The 18,729-nt window shown below is 34.3% G+C and overlaps 1 protein-coding gene across 16 annotated transcripts in view; it reads right to left on the bottom strand.

Moving 5' to 3' along the window:
- The window catches only part of mbnl1 (muscleblind-like splicing regulator 1), a 64,231-nt gene that overhangs the window by 16,372 nt on the left and 29,130 nt on the right, over window positions 1-18,729 (bottom strand). For 15 of the 16 annotated variants that reach the window (XM_016559523.1, XM_016559522.1, XM_016559520.1 and 12 more), the window contains one exon: window positions 17,842-18,436. In XM_016559523.1, the coding sequence (XP_016415009.1) occupies window positions 17,842-18,015 (174 nt within the window). In that variant the 5' untranslated portion in view covers window positions 18,016-18,436. Of the gene's footprint in view, window positions 1-17,841; window positions 18,437-18,554; window positions 18,616-18,729 lie in introns of those variants that run through there. The other variant, XM_016559524.1, reaches the window with a different exon arrangement.

Here is an 18,729-nt window from a genome sequence, read left to right as displayed (position 1 = left end):
GCGCCATCTAGAGTTTCATGCCAGAACTCTGTATTAACTTCTTTAAACAAACAAAACAAAAAACAAACAACACACACACACATACACACAAAGGACCCAAACCTTTGAATTATAGTGTATATGTACATTACAATTCAGCTAGGACCTGTTAGACAAACATTGTGAGCGAGAGGTCAGAGAGGAAAATAGCAGGGAGTCAGATGTCCCTCAGCACTATCACACACACAAACACAACCCTAAATGTTAAACCCTCTCTGGGTTTGTCTTCCTCCACAATCATACGCTGACAGGCGTCATCAGTTCATCCTGGTCACTGATGATGTAAAACATGAAGATCTCCACCAGCTGCAAATACTATTAATGAGGTCTTCCCAACACAAATAATAAATGATCTATTACAAGTCTTGATTTGAGTAAACACCTGTCCAACAATCACATTTACACAACACATTAGCAGTTTGGTAACATATGCACTCAAAATAACATGTTAGAGAATTAAGTTATTTTTAGCCTTTCATGTCTAATACGAACTAATTCCAACTGTATTCACTTTGTAAAACTGGTCAGCGATATACCACAGAGACAGAGGCTAAAGCAGACAGCAGAACCTTCTAGAAGTGTGACGTGAGTTTGAGCTCCTATCTATGCAGCATGTAGAAAATAAATAAAAGGCACACATACTCGGCCGTGAGCCGGCCAATCAAAGAGTGTCTGGCTGGTATTCTGTGAGCTGAAGTTTCTACCATCTGTTTAAGACATTAGTGAAGCTGGCCTCTGTGAAACAACACTGGACTATGAGAAGATGCAGACTCTCTCAAAACTCTTTGTCTTTAGTTCCTTCTGCATTTCTGCAAATTTGATTCATACAAATGAAATAAGAGTGACAAAGACTCAAAAATGATAGTTTCCTAATTTATCAGACCCTTGCTAAACCCTGCCAAATGTTGTTTACCAATACTTATTCAGCATCTGTTGCTATTATAAGTATTTTTTTTTTCTGGTGTAAGTCTCATTTTACCGGAAACATCCAAAAATATTATAAACAATGAGAAGTTTTTAGTTATGATTATAACATTTAATTTAAAAAAACAAGTAAACCGTCAAATTAAAATGCTGTGTAATGTCACTTCATTTCAGCCCAAAGTTTTTTTAATAAAATAAGAAAATTTAAATTAATTTAAGAAAATTAGGCTATTCAATATATCTTATAAAGATAGAAAAATTTCAATAGAAAAATTGAAATCGCATCAAATGAGCCCTTTAATGTGCAACTACTGTTATTATACAAATTCATTATAATAATTATACATAATTTCATTATATTATTTTATTTAATAAATCTTTTAATAATGCTTTTAATTATTACAATTTCATTATACTAGTTTATATAATAAACCATTTTATAATGCTTTTATTTAATCATTACAATTTGTTTTTCACACATTTAGACAACAATCCACAAATCAGGTTTAAAATGCTACAAAAATGCTTAAAAAAATTACTTTATTTAATAAATAATTTATTAATGCTTTTAATTATTATACAATTTGTTTTCCACATCTTTAGACAATGATCCACTAATAAACATCACCAAAAATATTTTTAAATTAATTTTATATTATTTTAATTAATTATATATTTTAATTAATTATATGTAAAAAATTGTATAAAAATTATATTTTAATTAAGTATATATTAGTTTAATTAACTATATATTAAAAATTATATTTTATTTAATGAATAATTTAATAATGCTTTATTTAATCATTACAGTTTGTTTTCTGCACATTTAGATAATGACATATATATATATATATATAATTAAAATAAAATGCTCTTTCATGAACATTCCTGCACTGACACACTTAATATGTGTCAGCACAATCAAACATTTGAAGGAAGTCAGATACAACTGTGAAGGTAAGCAATAAAAATGTGTGTTTTATGCGGGTCTGTGCATGTTGAAGGGCGTGTGGGTGAGAATGTTCTGTGAAAGGTGTGACACGGCCCTACTGAGCATGTGCGAGAGATATAGTACTGTACGCTCACTGACCTGCTGAGAGGAAGAGGAAAAAAAGGAGGCAGGAGAGAATCAAGTTGAAGGATAAAAGAAAGGCGTGTTTATAGGACGAGCTGTGCGTGTCAGGGCTAACGGAGTCGAGTTACACTCACCCCATCTAACCCCACTCACCCCTATCATAACCTCCTGCAGTACAGCAGCACAGGGGCTCAGGTCACATGACACACACATGTAAGAACACGATTCATTTAATTGAAAAGTCATTCAGTGGGAGAAAATGTTAGATCTAAAGTAGTGAGATCTGGACCAATGGAGTTCTTAACCAAACCGCAACTATTGCTATTTTACAAGCATTTAACTATTACTGTTTAATCTGTCATTTTGTACTTCCTTGTACTTCTGAGTAGCTGACCAGGTTTACATACACTGCAAGTTGTATTCTGTATATAACTGTGTATGTAACAAATGAAAAATCTTGAATTTTGAATAACATTAAACCCAGAATTATAGATTTCGACCAAAATAAATCTTCCTTTTATAGTTGCAAACACTGAAACAATAGAAAATGTGAAACAAAAAAAAAAGTGCCCATGATGAAAAAAGAAAATATACAGTGGACCCCAAAAGTATTTGGATACTATAAATATTAATATGAATAATGCTTGTATAATGCAAATGCATTTTTAAAGAATCAAGATAATGAATATTGTAATATGCCAAATCATCCCGATAAAATTCAAAAATTCATTATCCATTTACTTTATTTTGTTTAAATTAAATTATTGATTTTTGTTGCTTGCATTGTTTTTATAAGTTTTTATACTTTATACTTATACTATACATTGTTTTTATACTGAGCCATACAGAATTTGGTTACAATGATCTAATCTCATTTTGTTTGAAGACTGATCCGATTTTTTTTAATGTCCAATTATTCTGCCCTTGCTTGCATATACACAAGTTAAAAATAACTAAAGACAGAAAGAAAAGCATAAAAAAAAATCCACTATAAAACTATAATTCCAATTTCGAGTGAATATAGCTCTGTCTGGCAAGTTCGTAAAGCACCTATAATAAGTGCTAATATTCCGTTTCGTGTTTTTTTTTTTTTTGCATGTGCTGTTTGTAGTGTTTTTTTTTTTCATAGAGGTGAAAAACCTCTAGTTGCGCATGGCAGGAAACGCATTTGAAACAGGATCCTCAGGCAGAGTGCACTACAGACAGCCCTGTCAGTGAAATCAGAGAGGCTGGAGAGAAAGTCATTCCTGATGGTCACTCGGCCTCCTGACAGCTGATGGAGAGAGAGAGAGAGAGAGAGAGAGAGAGAGAGGATGCCCTCTTTCCAGCACTGCTATGACAGGTCGTTTAGGTCACTGCTTGCATATGGCAACACATAAGCAATGAGCACAGAAGGTAAGTTCTAATCACTTCAGGTGTGGTTTCTATGCATACATTTACAGACATACCAATTAACAAAAGATTTAATTAACACACATATAATGAAAAAGAAAGTATGTAATTAGCACACATATAAAAAGTGCAGCTGAATGCATATCAATCCACTGTCAGATAAATCTGCTTTATTTTGAGTTATTTCACAGGTACTTGTTATCAAAATGTTGTGAATTATACTTTAACGCAGACACACTTGTAGCATTTTTCTTCCCTGAAATCCACTTAGTCAATGTCAGTGTCAGTAAAGGTTTCTTGCACCAAAATTTATTTAGTTTTACGCGACTCTCTCTGACCCTTTGAATTAAACAAGAAACAAGAAGTGTCCTCTCATCCTTATAAATTGGCTGACGTTCCCTTTTACACCTGGACTAAAATTCCGGGGGGAAAAAAACGTCAACTCAGCCCATCTCAAGTTTAGCTGACTGTGCAAGTATAGGAGAGAATTTTAGTCCAAAGGCTTTCTTAAAACCCCTCTTATATCACCAGTCTATAGTTTATACCAGCTTCGTTTTTAGTTGTTAATTATAACAGGAACATTTGAGTTATTTTGTGTTGCATCGTTCACTTGCGCAGTAAACACGCTAAACTTCTATTTTACAGCTGGTGCAGGCAAACAAATAGTGTCCAAAATGTATCAATATATTGTAGCATCACTGACATGGATAAAATCACTAGCACAGTTTAAATGGTGTGAGTGTGTGTGATTTTAAGGGGATGGAGGAAGGTCTCATCCGCATGTATAGTGTCAGCCGCTGCTGTCCCGCAACAACAGAGTCCCTTTGTACTTGCACTGACTTACAGTTTACTGGCGGACGTGTTTTACAATGTGTGTGTGTGTGTGTGTGTCTAAGTGCTCAATAGTGATCTAACAATTTCCCCCTCATTCTGTGCCTGTATATTACTGAAATAAATCCCGCTCTTCATTTTCATTAATGAAGTGAATTTATTCTCATGGAAACCCGTTTCCTTTGGTAAATCATAGTAAAAAATTAAAATAAAAATTGAGATGAAAAGTCGACATTTACATTTGTCACAAAATGTATGACCTTTTATCTCAACCTTTTATCTTTATTTCAACTTTTTATGTCAGAATTTTGACTTTTTATCTCGTAATTATGATGCAATGTCATAATTCTGAGCATAAAATGAGACTTTTATCTCATAATTGACTAAGTATGTTGTAATTTTGCTGTCATTTCTTGTCGGTTTCAACTTTTTGTCATGATTTTTGATGACTTTTGTCTCATAATTTCATAATTTCATAATTTTCATAAATTTTTTACTTTTTCTTAAAATTTTACTAAACTTCATCATTTTGACTTTTAATCTCATAATTATAAATAAATGTCCAAATTCATTAATTATTAATAAAAAGTCTAAATGTAGACTTTTTATGTTGTAATTATTATTAAATGATAGTGCTGTCAAATGATTAATCGCGATTAATCGCATCCAAAATAAGTTTTTGTTTACATAATATTTGAGTGTGTACTGTGTATATTTATTTTGTATATATAAATACAAACACATGCATGTATATATTTAAGAAAAATATGTTATGTTTATATATTAAATATATTTATATATAATATAAAATATAACAATATAAATATATAAATGTATATACATGTAAATATTTTCAAAATATATACTGAATGTGTGTGTATTTATATATACATAATAAATAAACACAGTACACAAATATATTGTGTAAACAAAAACTTTTATTTTGGATGCGATTAATCGCGATTAATCGTTTGACAGCACTACTAAATGACATAATTTTGACTTTATCTCATCATCGACTTAGTATCTCCTAATCTTGACTTGCATCATAATTTCAAATGTTTGAATCTTGACTTTTCTGTGATAATTATGATTAACCAAAGCATGATTTTTTTCCCCTTACATTGTGGAAATGGGCTTCCATAAATTCTTTTTTTTTTGTGGCATATGCAATTATTGCTCATACTTAGGACTAGTGATTTAAACAGACCCCTAACTATTACATCTTGGCGTGTAACTAAATTTACTAATTTTGTGTTAAGGTTATGAATGATATCTCAAATCATGCTGCTTGCTGAGAACAAATATTGCTATTGCTTTTCAAAGCGATTGACAGGACCAGATCTGTGGACAATTTTTGCATTTATACCACCTTAGCAACCACACAGCAACACACTAAAAACACTCTAGCGTTATGGTAGCAAGTTTTACACCATATTTCATAGAAAAAAAAGTCATCTTTTTCTGTGCATTGTTCATCTATTCCTCCATCTACAGTTTTGTGGCTGGCGGGGAAATAAAGAGAGAAGCAGAGAGAGAGAGAGAGAGAGAGAGAGAGAGTCAGATCTTGGTCAGCTGTCATGTTGGCTGTTGCTCCCTCTGCCAACTCTTTTCTTGTTAACAGTTTCTGTGCCTCTTTATTTTTTCTCGCTGCACACCCCACTCTGACACTGCCAAGGTTCTCACGGTGCACGTTTGTTGTCATTGTCTCACGCCTGTCAAGATTTCCTTACACATTACTCACGCGACCACACGCCTGGCTCATCTGGAGCAAAAGGGTGGGGTTAAAGGTCACAGAGCTGTCTCCAGTAATTAAAGTCATTCGGATATGTGTGCTTCCACACACAGATGTTTGTTTGTCTATCATAGTGGGGACTTTCCACCGACTTCTATTGAGTTAATAATAATTTCTATCCCTAAACCTAAAACGGGTTTGTGGGAGGGTTTCACACGAAAGCATTTTCACATTTTCAGCAAGACATTAAGATCACTGGCTGGTCCCAATGTATGCAATAACTGGCATTAGGCCTGGGCGATAAAACAGTATCGATATTTATCGATGGTACACCTTCTTCGATAACGATAGAAAAAATGTTCGATATAGCGCACTATATAGATACGTGCTATTAGTGACGCAGATAGCACACACAAACACGAACACATGCTGAAATGAGTGCTGTGCCTGCCTGTGATGGGGAGATTGTGAATAAAGAATGAATATTAGTCGAATTTAAAATAAACATTTGCATTTGAATGTTAGGTGTGCATCAGGGAGCGTCATTAGTGGCGCATGGCCTCGGGAGACAAGCCAAAAGTTTCCTTAAAACCTTCATCTCATATAAAAACATTAGAAATGAGATATTTGTTTAATTTTTATTTTGTGTTTGATTGTTAAAACAAAAAAAATTGTTGTTTGTCTCAATAAATTGGGTTAATTTTAAAATACAGTGGTTAAATTTAAACATTTTTTCTATTAAAAAAAATTCTACCTATTTCTACCTTTAAAAAAGGTTATAAAAAATGTCAATAATTATCGATACCGAACGATATGAAACATTATATCGTTGATACATTTTTTAGCTATATCGCCCAGCCCTAACTGGCATCCACATAGACGTTTAACTCTCTGTATGATTTCCTTATCAGTAACCGGATTAACAGTGTTCACAGTGGCTTTAGGGCGCTACAGCCGATTAGCAGCGATGTGAGCTGTTCAGTGTGACACAGGATTAGGATTATAATCCCGGGATTATCCATATAGTCTCCACGGGATTATCCGACCCTCCCTCCTTTACCCCCAAAGTCGGGGTGATCTCTTATAGGTCCTGTTCACAGACACTCATCTGATAACTTCTAAAATGCAGCTGTGGTCTGTGTTTGAAATACTTTCCATAGTTATTATTAGATATGGAGCAAAAAGGTATAAATATATACAAAAATAATAACAAAACGATATTAAAATATGAAAAATATATAAAAAATAAACAGATACACACACACACTCTCTCTCTACTGGTCAAATCAGCATATTAGAATGATTTCTGAAGAAGGATCATGTGACACTGAAGACTGTAGTAACGGCTACTGAAAATTCAGCTTTGCATCACAGGAATAAATTCTCAATAAATTGGGTTAATTTTAAAATACAGTGGTTAAATTTAAACATTTTTTCTATTAAAAAAAATTCTACCTATTTCTACCTTTAAAAAAGGTTATAAAAAATGTCAATAATTATCGATACCGAACGATATGAAACATTATATCGTTGATACATTTTTTAGCTATATCGCCCAGCCCTAACTGGCATCCACATAGACGTTTAACTCTCTGTATGATTTCCTTATCAGTAACCGGATTAACAGTGTTCACAGTGGCTTTAGGGCGCTACAGCCGATTAGCAGCGATGTGAGCTGTTCAGTGTGACACAGGATTAGGATTATAATCCCGGGATTATCCATATAGTCTCCACGGGATTATCCGACCCTCCCTCCTTTACCCCCAAAGTCGGGGTGATCTCTTATAGGTCCTGTTCACAGACACTCATCTGATAACTTCTAAAATGCAGCTGTGGTCTGTGTTTGAAATACTTTCCATAGTTATTATTAGATATGGAGCAAAAAGGTATAAATATATACAAAAATAATAACAAAACGATATTAAAATATGAAAAATATATAAAAAATAAACAGATACACACACACACTCTCTCTCTACTGGTCAAATCAGCATATTAGAATGATTTCTGAAGAAGGATCATGTGACACTGAAGACTGTAGTAACGGCTACTGAAAATTCAGCTTTGCATCACAGGAATAAATTACATAAAAAAATATATTAAAATAGAAAACAGTTATTTTAAACTGCAATAATATCTTACAATATTTTTGTCCTTAATATTTTAGCCTTGGCGAGCATAAAAAACTAAAAATCTGAAAAGAAAAAACAAAAATAAATAAATAAGAGCACAGTATATAGAATTTATAGGTAAACAGTACATGGAATATTATATCCTACAATGCAGTGTTCTCAATTTTCCATTTCCAGAGATATAAATGGAATGGAAGTAAAATGAAGTTTTACTCATTGTTTGATGAGACTGCCAAACGTTAACTGATTTTTTTTTCTCACAAATTTGGACTAAAAATGCAAAATAAACAACTATTTATTTCTGATATGTTCATTTTTTATCCACTTGCTGGATAAAATGTGCAACAAAGTGAGGTCATAGTGAGAATCATATTAATATTTGTAATGTTTATTGTTGCATACCGCATACAATTTCACATACTATTTTAATAGTATGTCGTATAAACAGATATTAAGCAGTATAAACTGCTAAGTATGCAGTAAACAGTATTGCATTTCAATCATAGCTCCTATGAGACAACGTACAGTCCGCTGGTCATTACCACAAAATAAACTACCACAGAGATCTTGTTTCACCCCGAAGGGGTTTATTTTGGGATAATGACCAGCTGACTATATATTATCCTGTGTCTTCTTAGCAAATAAACAAATGAAATATTGATTTTAAATGATTTTATACAGCCATGTGATACGAGAGACAAAACTAGAACAAAATCACTCAAATATGTTTAACAGATATTACACAAAAACATTTAGTGCAGAATGCAGCGATTGACCAATCAAAATCAAGAGCTATATAATCAGTAAGTATATACTCTATTATAGGTATCTATTATCAGATTCATAACCATTTAATAAACAGGCAAAAGCATTTAAAAAAACTGACTCCTTTCATCTGTCTTTCATCATTATTCCAGAGCTTTGATAATTGAACTCAGTGTGTTTTCTATCCTTTTTCATAAATACACATCAGAATGAGCTGGGCTTAGATGGAGGGCTCTGTTGCTAGGATACCATGACCACGACAGACATGAGGTTTGAGCAAACAGTCTGTGGAGGGCTAGTCACATGATGTACCATCACTTATGAGTGTGTGTTTTGAAACACAAACACGCACAGCCTCAAAAATATCTGCAACTATATTAATTTCACCTATAATGCGATACTTCACAATCACAAAATGCACATTAAATGCTCACACACATAATTCTGTCTGTTAATGTGATACGAGAACAATTTGAATCTCTACAAAAATGAAGCGTATCACGTGTACCGTCCGTGTGTTACGGTCACTGCGCTAATTAATAATGCTGTTTGGTGACCCCTCCCTCTTAAAGATTGATGCGTCGAGGTTGATGATGCATTTCCTGTCAGTCAGAGCTTTGATGACTCAGCCCGTTCAGCTCTACAGGAAGTGCAGGGTCCACTCCCAGAGTTCACTAGAAGCTGAGTCACGCAGCGATGAAATCGCTCTCTCACAGCGACACACAGGGCTGGACGACCAGCACACACACACACACATACACACTGAAGTAGGTCAGGGTCAGGCTGTTCCTGATAAGCGGTCTATCTAACTCTTTCAGGGGCCAATTCAGGTTTAAAACTCATATGCATGTCCTCCAGTGCACATGACTCCCAGAGTGCATTGCAGTTGAGCAAACTTTAGTTTTTTGCTTCCACAAAAACCCACTATGGTAGTGTGGTAGTACTTTTTTAGTGAAAATATTTAAATAATAAAAAAAGAAAAAGAAAAAAAAATGAGTGAGAGAAAGGGAAGGAGCAGGAATAAGATGATTTTGTTATGACACACTGGGACAGTATGTCAGATAAACAGTTCTCTCGGTCTGCTGGTTGGGTTCATGCTCTGTGTGAGTGTGTGTGTCAGATCCCAGTGCTGGCTTGTTTCTATGGCGTGATCCAGGAATGAAAACGTCCTCTGTGGATTTACTGCGCTCATGTTTATGCTTTCAAACAGTCATTTATTCTCTAATGAATGCCCAGTGTGTCTGTGTTTTCTGTGAGTGTACATTCCATGAGCGTGTTACTAACAGTGGTCGGGCTGCTGTAGGGCATTCGCTGCTCTGTCTCCATACATGGTGAGACTGGTCCAGTCCCATTCTCTAGTGCTTGTTGAGTGTGTTGAGGTGGATCACATTTACTGAATGTCACTATACTCACTAAATGCCACAGAGCAAAAGAGCTATCTAAGAACCTAGAATCAATCTATCGATCTATCTATCTATCAAATGCTTCTCTATATGAATGGCAGATAAAACAATAGAATGACAGACTGATAGAATAATAGATAAAATGATCGATTTTTGATAATTATATCAATGGACAGACAGACGACAGATAGATAGATAGATAGATAGATAGATAAAGTCCTTTCTGTAGATATAGAACAACAGAATGACAGATAGAACAATAAATAGATAGAATAGACAGAACAATAGACAGAATGATATAGAATAATAGCTAGATAACTAGAACTCTATCTATCTATCTATCTATCTATCTATCTATCTACCTACCTACCTACCTATCTATCTAACTATCTATCGATTGATCGATCGATAGGTAGATGTTTCATTTTAGGTATCAACTTTTTCTCAGATGTTTCGCTTAAAATTCTTTTGGAGAAATAAAAACAGAAACAAATGAGACGCCGAAAAAAACCTGTGTTTTTAGCGTAGCACAGTCCATATAATTCGATTTTGTAAGAAGCTGATAAGAAATGTTTGAGTTCATGTTGAAATCTCAGACTTTGGTATCTTGGCCTAAAAAGTCTGAGGCATAATTAATCTCATAATTTTTAAATTTCAATAAATTTATTATCATAAATAATCTCTTCTCTTCTCTACCTCTACCTCAAAAAAAAAAAAAAAAGGCTATATTAAATCTGTTTGCTTTCAGGGAGAAATTACTGCGATAATAAAGATATCTCATTAAATTAATGACTGAGTAATCTAACAGCTGGAGCCATACATTAGCCATACAATAAACTGACTTTAGAGCTCAGTAGCAGAATAATGTTTAGCTTTGGTTTTTAATAGGTGTTTAGTGTAGTAAAACCCTGTGTTGTGTGTTTGCCATTACCTAACGAAATGTAAATAGAGCGAGTCACACACAACTAAAAAGACTCTCAGAGTCTCAGACTTTGGAATGTAAGCTTGGTGTCAAAAATAGCCATATACAGAGAGAGTGAGCGAGCACGCACACACACACACACATGCACACACACACACACACGCACGCGCGAGTTGATACGGGGTCAGAGATGACGTGAGCTTTAAAAGCTGTGAGTGTGTGCAACATGAGATTGACCCGGCCGCCATGATGACTTCTGTAGAAGCTGACTGAGTTTGGCCGAGCGCTGGGAGCAGTATTCCAAAGCGCTGAGGTCTTCAGAACTAGAAGATCAGCTCCTATAAACAGGCGGATGATGATATTTGGATCCCATGCTACAAACTCCCTTAAGAAACTTCCACACTGACTAAACAGTCCAAAACAAGACAAGAACAACAATCTATTACTGATGTTGACCTGAAAGGAAACCCAGAGGAAAACTGTTATTGCTCAGAGGTTGCTCGCTCTTCTGAATTATGTTTCAGTATCAAGTTTTTCCTAAAGTTACTTGGGAAAAATAAAAAGACCAATTTTAACAGATAATACTGTACAAGGATTTGACAATGTAGAAAAATGTGAAAACATTGCCATTATCATTTGTGTATTTATATAATGTTATAGTTTTTATTAATATTTTGTATTTATTTTTGTGTTTTCATTTTTCATTTTCGTTTTAGTTTTAGTAATTTTGTTCCATTTTTGTCATCATTGATTTGATGTTATTATTTCAAATTAAACTTATTTCAGTTAGTTGTCAGGTAAACATTTCTAATTTTCATTTAATACATTTTTTAGGGAAAAATAAAAAGACCAATTTTAACAGATAATACTGTACAAGGATTTGACAATGTAGAAAACTGTGAAAACATAGCCATTATCATTTGTGTATTTATATAATGTTATAGTTTTTATTAATATTTTGTATTTATTTTTGTGTTTTCATTTTTCATTTTCGTTTTAGTTTTAGTAATTTTGTTCCATTTTTGTCATCTTATTGATTTGATGTTATTATTTCAAATTAAACTTATTTCAGTTAGTCAGGTAAACATTTCTAATTTTCATTTAATACATTTTTTATTTTTTATATAATATTTTAATTTAATTTCAGTGTTAGATGACTGATGACTCAAATCAACAGGCTCTTTTAACGTGGTCCAGTTAATAACTACCTAGAAGAAACCATGTAGTAACTGCACAGAAATGGCCTGGCAACCATTTTTTATTCAGAAAAAATGTTCCCATTGTAGGAGAAACAACGAAGATATTAAAGAGGCGTTTGTCGTTTTGGCGTTTGTCATTTTTCTTTCCTTGGAGTATCAAGCTTGTGGGAGAGAACCTATCGAATGTATACTGAAATAATCATAGGCGTTGGGTTGCTATATAATCTCTGCTATATAATCACAGCTGCCTTCATTTAAAGGAAAAAAAGTGTAAAACCATCTAAGAAAACCATCTGAATTAGTTACCATTTGGCATCTTTAGTCAAGAAAATCCAGATTAAATCATTTGCTGCCAAAATTAAGTCCATTAGCTGTAAGAAGCCTTTGCTAATGGATTTGCAAACTGCAGTTTTGAAGCTGGTGAAGTCATACATAACAATGCAAAGTACATAAAAGGCAATTAGCATCAGCTTTATGTCAAAAAATGTCTGTAATTTCATAAATTCACATGCTAATGTCAAGCAACATCACTGTACATACACAGTAGCATTCGCAAGAGATTCTGGATTCCACACTTCGCCACTGAAAACAAATCGCAAATAACATCTCTTCTCAGCATCTAGCCTTTGAAATATTATTCTTCTGATGTCCTCATGCTGTGCCTTGATCCGTTTCTTTTCTTTGGACGAGGATCAATATTAAAGGGCAGGGCAGGTTCAAGCTTGATGGATGAATGCTAAGGCAACCCTGAAAGGTCCTTACAGCTAAATAAGTTCAGATTTAAAGCTGAAGTGTGTCGTTTTTTTTAGCTCAACCAATGACGTGAGGTTGGGGCGGGGCTATCTGTCTTTCTGACCAATGGCAAATGTTCAGGAAACCTGTTTGAAAGCAATAATTATTGCAGCAAGGTTTGTGACTTCACCCTTAAAACATAAAAAATGACATGATCATGTGACATTCACAGTGTCACATGAACCTTCAGAAATCATTCTAATATGCTGATTTGGTAATCAAGAAACATTTATTATTATCGATGTTGAAAACGGTTGTACTGATGAATATTTCAGGATTCTTTGATGAATAGAAAGCTCAAAAGAACAGCATTTATTTGAAATAGTTATATTTTTTCATCAAATTAATGCATCCATGTTGAATAAAAGTATTCATTTCTTTAAACTTAACGACCCCAGAATTTTGAACGGTAGTGTATCTGTGAATAAATCAGAATATTCAGCAGGAAAATATGAAGGACAGCTATATATTTTCCCAGAGTCATAATTATGAGGTGATGTGCATATCATTTTAGTATAACATTAAAAATATATATTTTTTTGTTGTTGTAATATTACAAATACCATATAATGGTTATATATAACCATTCATTGAAAATATAATGAAAATGTAAAAAATTTTTTAAAAATTCTATATTTTATGTTGTACATGTCCACACACTAAATTAATTAAATTTATTAATGGTAATTAGCACAATAAATAAATATGCCACTATTCAATTCAGTTCATTAGATTAAATGTAGTCCATAGGCAACAAATAAAACAGAATTTAATTGATGTGCGGTTGCAGGTGTACAAATATCGTCTATTTTACATCGGCTTTGAACATCCTGTTTAGCATTCAGATTTGTTCTGTGTGACTGAATAAGGTCAAAGGAGCGTTCGTTACCAGCAAACAGCGCCATTAAACTGGGAAGATCCCTCTGGTACATTGCATAATTGCACTAACTTGAGCCAAAATGGAGAGATAAGCGTTAAAGGGGAGTGCTGGTCCTCCTTACTACTGGGTGATCTCAACTTCACCTCTGTCTTGTTGGATTGGAGCTCGTGAGGGCTTCTGGGAAGGGAAAGCATATTTGACTAGATTCAGTCAAATGATTTGCATGATATTTAAATACACTGTAAATACACTGTTGAAAGCATAGCTACTTTGTGTTGTGTTTCTGGATGAGTATGTGTGTGCATGTGTGCGTGCGTGTGTCTGCACCAGTGTGTTTTAGATGCCTGGTCATGTGATACCTGTTCTAATTATATCATCTAAAAGAAGGCCATCCACGGTCTGTTCTAATCGTTAAGCTGTGAGCTGCCCTCATAACGTAGTGACATACATAAAAATACCATACGAAACAGATTTCACTTCCATAGTGTGACATACACTACCATGCAAAAGATTGAGGGTCAGTAAGAAGTTTTTATGTTTTTGAAAGAGAGAAAAAAAAAAAGTGGGTCTAAAAATGAGCTCCCAGTGGTAATTATGACATTAAACACGATCATTCTGACATGAAAAAAGCATTTTCCAATTCAAAGATACAAACACAGATGAGTTGCATACAAGTCAGGGACATTTACATAGTCAAATGTTTTTTGGCCTCACAATGTGGTGTTTTCATGGATGAAGATGCACCTATTTGGTCCGTTTTGACCACACTTAGATCTTCCAGGTTTCTTTGTTCCCGCCAAAACCTGTGCAGTGGCCATCTTGGCTCTGTGAGCCATATGGCTGGTCTGTTTCTCATTAGAGATGAGGAAACTGGCCAGCCGGCTCAAACATCTCTCACCCACATCAGCTTCACTCACAAACCACTTTTCCACTCTATGATCTTTCATTTCGCTCAGAGCAAAAGTGTAAAACAACACCAAATTCATAGCTGTTCCTCCCTCTCTCTCCTTCTCTCTGAAAATTGCTGTTATTTTTTTACAGGTTCCTTTTTCCTTCATATTAAAGCTCTCCTTTTCTGTCAGTTTTATTTACTTCATTTGTTGTGACATTCTCTCTCTCTCTCTGTCAGTCGGGAATATTTATACAAGCAGATATAGCAGATCTATCATTCTGTCAGATGGAAGGATGATAGATAAAGCTGAGCAGTGTGTGTGTGTGTGTGTGTGTGTGCGTGTGTCTGGACTTCGGCCCATGGCAGTCAGCGTCAGCAGCCTCACAGTGTGCTTTTCATCCAGCCAGCACGATTCAACATGGCCAAAAGAGGTGTTACACACACACACACACACACACTAGACAATGTTCTTCTGTTCACATCTGCACTGAAACAATTTCTTTAGATCTTTACCTCTCTTTCTCTCTCAAACACACACTAACACGAGGCCAGCGCTAGATTCACGAATCTAACTGGCCTTAATTCACAGTAGATCTTCTCATACGACTCAACTCGTCTGACGCAAAACACATGTCCATTGTTCATCTGTTTTTTTACTCTTCCTCCTTTAGAAAACAGTACTGTGGCTCTACCAGAGCTGTGCCCTTTAGTTTGCATTTTTAGGTTCCAAATAAAAGGTCAACAAATTAATGTTTAATATATAAACCATTTTTTACATTAAATTTCCAGAAAGAAAATCATTATGTACACTATTACGGTGATATAAAATATAGATATTTTATAGAATAAATTAAATACTATAAATAGCTATAATAGAACATAATATTGTATAATACATTCCAAGAAAATACAAAATAAATATAAGATAAGTAAATACCCTGCAAATGTTTGGGATAGGTACGATTTTATATATATATATATATATATATATTTTAAAGAATTTAATACTTTTATTCAGCAAGAAAGCATTAAACTGATCAAAAGCGACAGTAAAGATATTTATAATGTTACAAAAGTTATAAATGTTCAAATAAATGCTGTCCTTTTGAACTTTCTAATTATCCAAGGATCCTGAAAAAAAAATTGTATCATGGTTTCCACAAAAATATTATGCAGACGTTTTCAGAAAATTCAGATTTGTCATCACAGGAAGAAATTATATTTTAAAATATATTAAAATAGAAAACACTTCATTTAAATTGTAATAATATTTCACAGTACGAATGCTTTTTTGATCAAATAAATGCAGCCTTGGTGAGCATAAGAGACTTCTGTCAAAAACATAAAAAAAAACTTACTTGATTATAATATAATATAAAACAAAATTATATCTACTATGGTTTGGTATTACTCCCATATTCATTTACTGTGGTATTTACATACCATTTGAAATTATAATAAAAATAACAATAATAAAAAAATTATCAATATGTCATAAAAAATAAATGGTATTACTTTCATGGTAATGTCAAAAAACCTATAGTACTTTTTTGTAAATGCTGTGTATTTTTTTAAAGTGTCTCGACTACTGCATGTGTCCAATTTAAACAAATGTCTGTGTGTGTACAGTATGCATGTGTGAGTGAGTGAGTGAGTGAGTGTGTGTCTGTGGAGGGGAACACCTGAAACATTGCCAAGGTTTCCCAGCAGACCTGAGATTTAGCTTGAACCCCCCTGCCAGTGTGTGTCAATTAACTTAAATGATTTTAGCAAATGGCTGCAATATAACAAAGAGTGAAAAATTTAAGGGGGTCTGAATACTTTCCGTACCCACTGTATATACGCAATACCGCATACCGCGCTATTGAGCCACTCAAAATTACCGCAAGGGAAATTCCCTCACCGCGACAGCCCTATTTGTGACAATGATCACAGTTTCAATAACAGTCATGACAGCAATGCTGATGTGCTGCCATGGTGATGGGTCCTCCCATAAGTACTGTGGTCTAGACTACAACGCCTGTAAAAGAAATTCCCATTTAAAAGTCCCTGCACTTTACAGTGCAGCTGATTTACATTTTTATATAGTGTGTAAGTAGGAAGAAGGAATTTATAGCTAAAGCCTCAGCTTTATCATTCTGAGGTAAAACACTGAGCCATTTATACGGCCAGATAATATGGAAACTAATCTTGCTTATTTTCATGCTCATAAAAGTACTATTTGACTAGTAAAATGAGTAAACTAGTAAAACCTGGTAAAAATCTATAATTAATGAATGAACAAGTCTTAACAAGTGAACGAATGAACAAATTAAGGGAAACATTTTTTAAAAACAAGACTTGCTGTGGCCAAGTGGTTGCCGCACATGCTTTGACACATTAAGCCTGCTCACGTGGGCAATGAGAGTTTTAGTCTAGCTTGCAACATCTTTCATTTTTGTTTCTCCTCCTGTTTTTCCTTTCCTGTCCTTTCTCTATAATGGTCATAAAAAGAATCAAAAAAGTGTCAAAAATGGTCAAAAATAAAATACAATAATACAAATAAAAATAAAACAAAATATAAACAATAATGTAAAAAATACAAGTAAAATAGAAATAGAAAAAAAAATAAAAAAAATAAAATAAAGATCAAAAAGAACAGAAACTTTTTTAATAAAAAAGGTAAACAATAAAAATACATAATAAAAATAAAATTATAAACATAATCATCTGACCAACTATGGGCATACTAATGTGGCTGATGATAGTTCTAGACCAGCTTGCAAAATTTTCCAGTCTGGCCCCTCCTCAAACAAAATCTATCTATATACCTGAAATACCTGCAAATGGCAGTAACGTTCGAGTCCGATGTGTTTCTTACCTTCAGTGAGTCAAAGCACGCGATGACTCTCCCGTTCTCCACCTGGCAGCTCTTGGCAGGATGCGCGAACTTGCACTCAGCATCGGAGCGAGCGCACGTTCCCCGCTGGAACTCTCGACACACCTCCAGTGTCAGCCATTTCGTGTCCCGCATGTGAGCCATATTCATCGCCATCTCAACACGCTTTAGCGGCAAGCAAACTTCAATTCCTTAAAATCCCAAAGTGCTTTGGGTGTGCTTGTGTTTGTCCTTTTAAGAATGTTCCTCTCCTTCTTAGATCATTAAGCTTCTCTTTCCTTGTGGATGCACACCAGGCCAAAGCAAAATGGACAAAAAATGTTGCTGCTAGGAAAAAGAACTGCAGTAATGGATCCCAAAGCAAAAAAATCCTTGAATCTGATTGGCTGATTCGATAGTGCCCACTTCAGCTTTGTCTGTTTGTATAGGGGTCGTTCGGGGTCACAGAGATTGTGGGGTTGTACGGGCAGTTCTTTCACTGATGTGGGCAGCAAGCAGGCAGGAAAGCTGAGGCTGGTACTATAAGCAAGTCCAAGCAGCGGCAGACGCAAGAGAGGGCACGATACTCAGTACCCACCTGCAACAGAGAAAATGACAGAACAGCTTTGAAAGACCTTCCTAAAGGGCTCTTCAGCAAAGATTTTCATCAAGCGAGTCTGTGATTAGATCATTTCACTGTGGAAGAAGTTATGTACCTTTAACTTTTCGCAGAAATTGAACCAAACTCAATTAGAAGCACTTCTGACTACCTAAATTCTTAAAAAAAAAAAAAACATATTTTGGACAAGAGCTGGACATGCAAACACAACAATTTAGCTTTCAGTTCACTTGTATGTATGTATGTGCAAATATATATATATATATATATAT

This window comes from Sinocyclocheilus rhinocerous, unplaced genomic scaffold (assembly GCF_001515625.1).
Source record: "Sinocyclocheilus rhinocerous isolate Xijiao unplaced genomic scaffold, SAMN03320098_v1.1 scaffold4183, whole genome shotgun sequence".
In the NCBI taxonomy this organism is placed as follows: Eukaryota; Metazoa; Chordata; class Actinopteri; order Cypriniformes; family Cyprinidae; genus Sinocyclocheilus; species Sinocyclocheilus rhinocerous.
The sequence above is the reverse complement of the archived record's forward strand: the minus strand, read 5'-3'. Positions and strand labels throughout refer to the sequence as shown.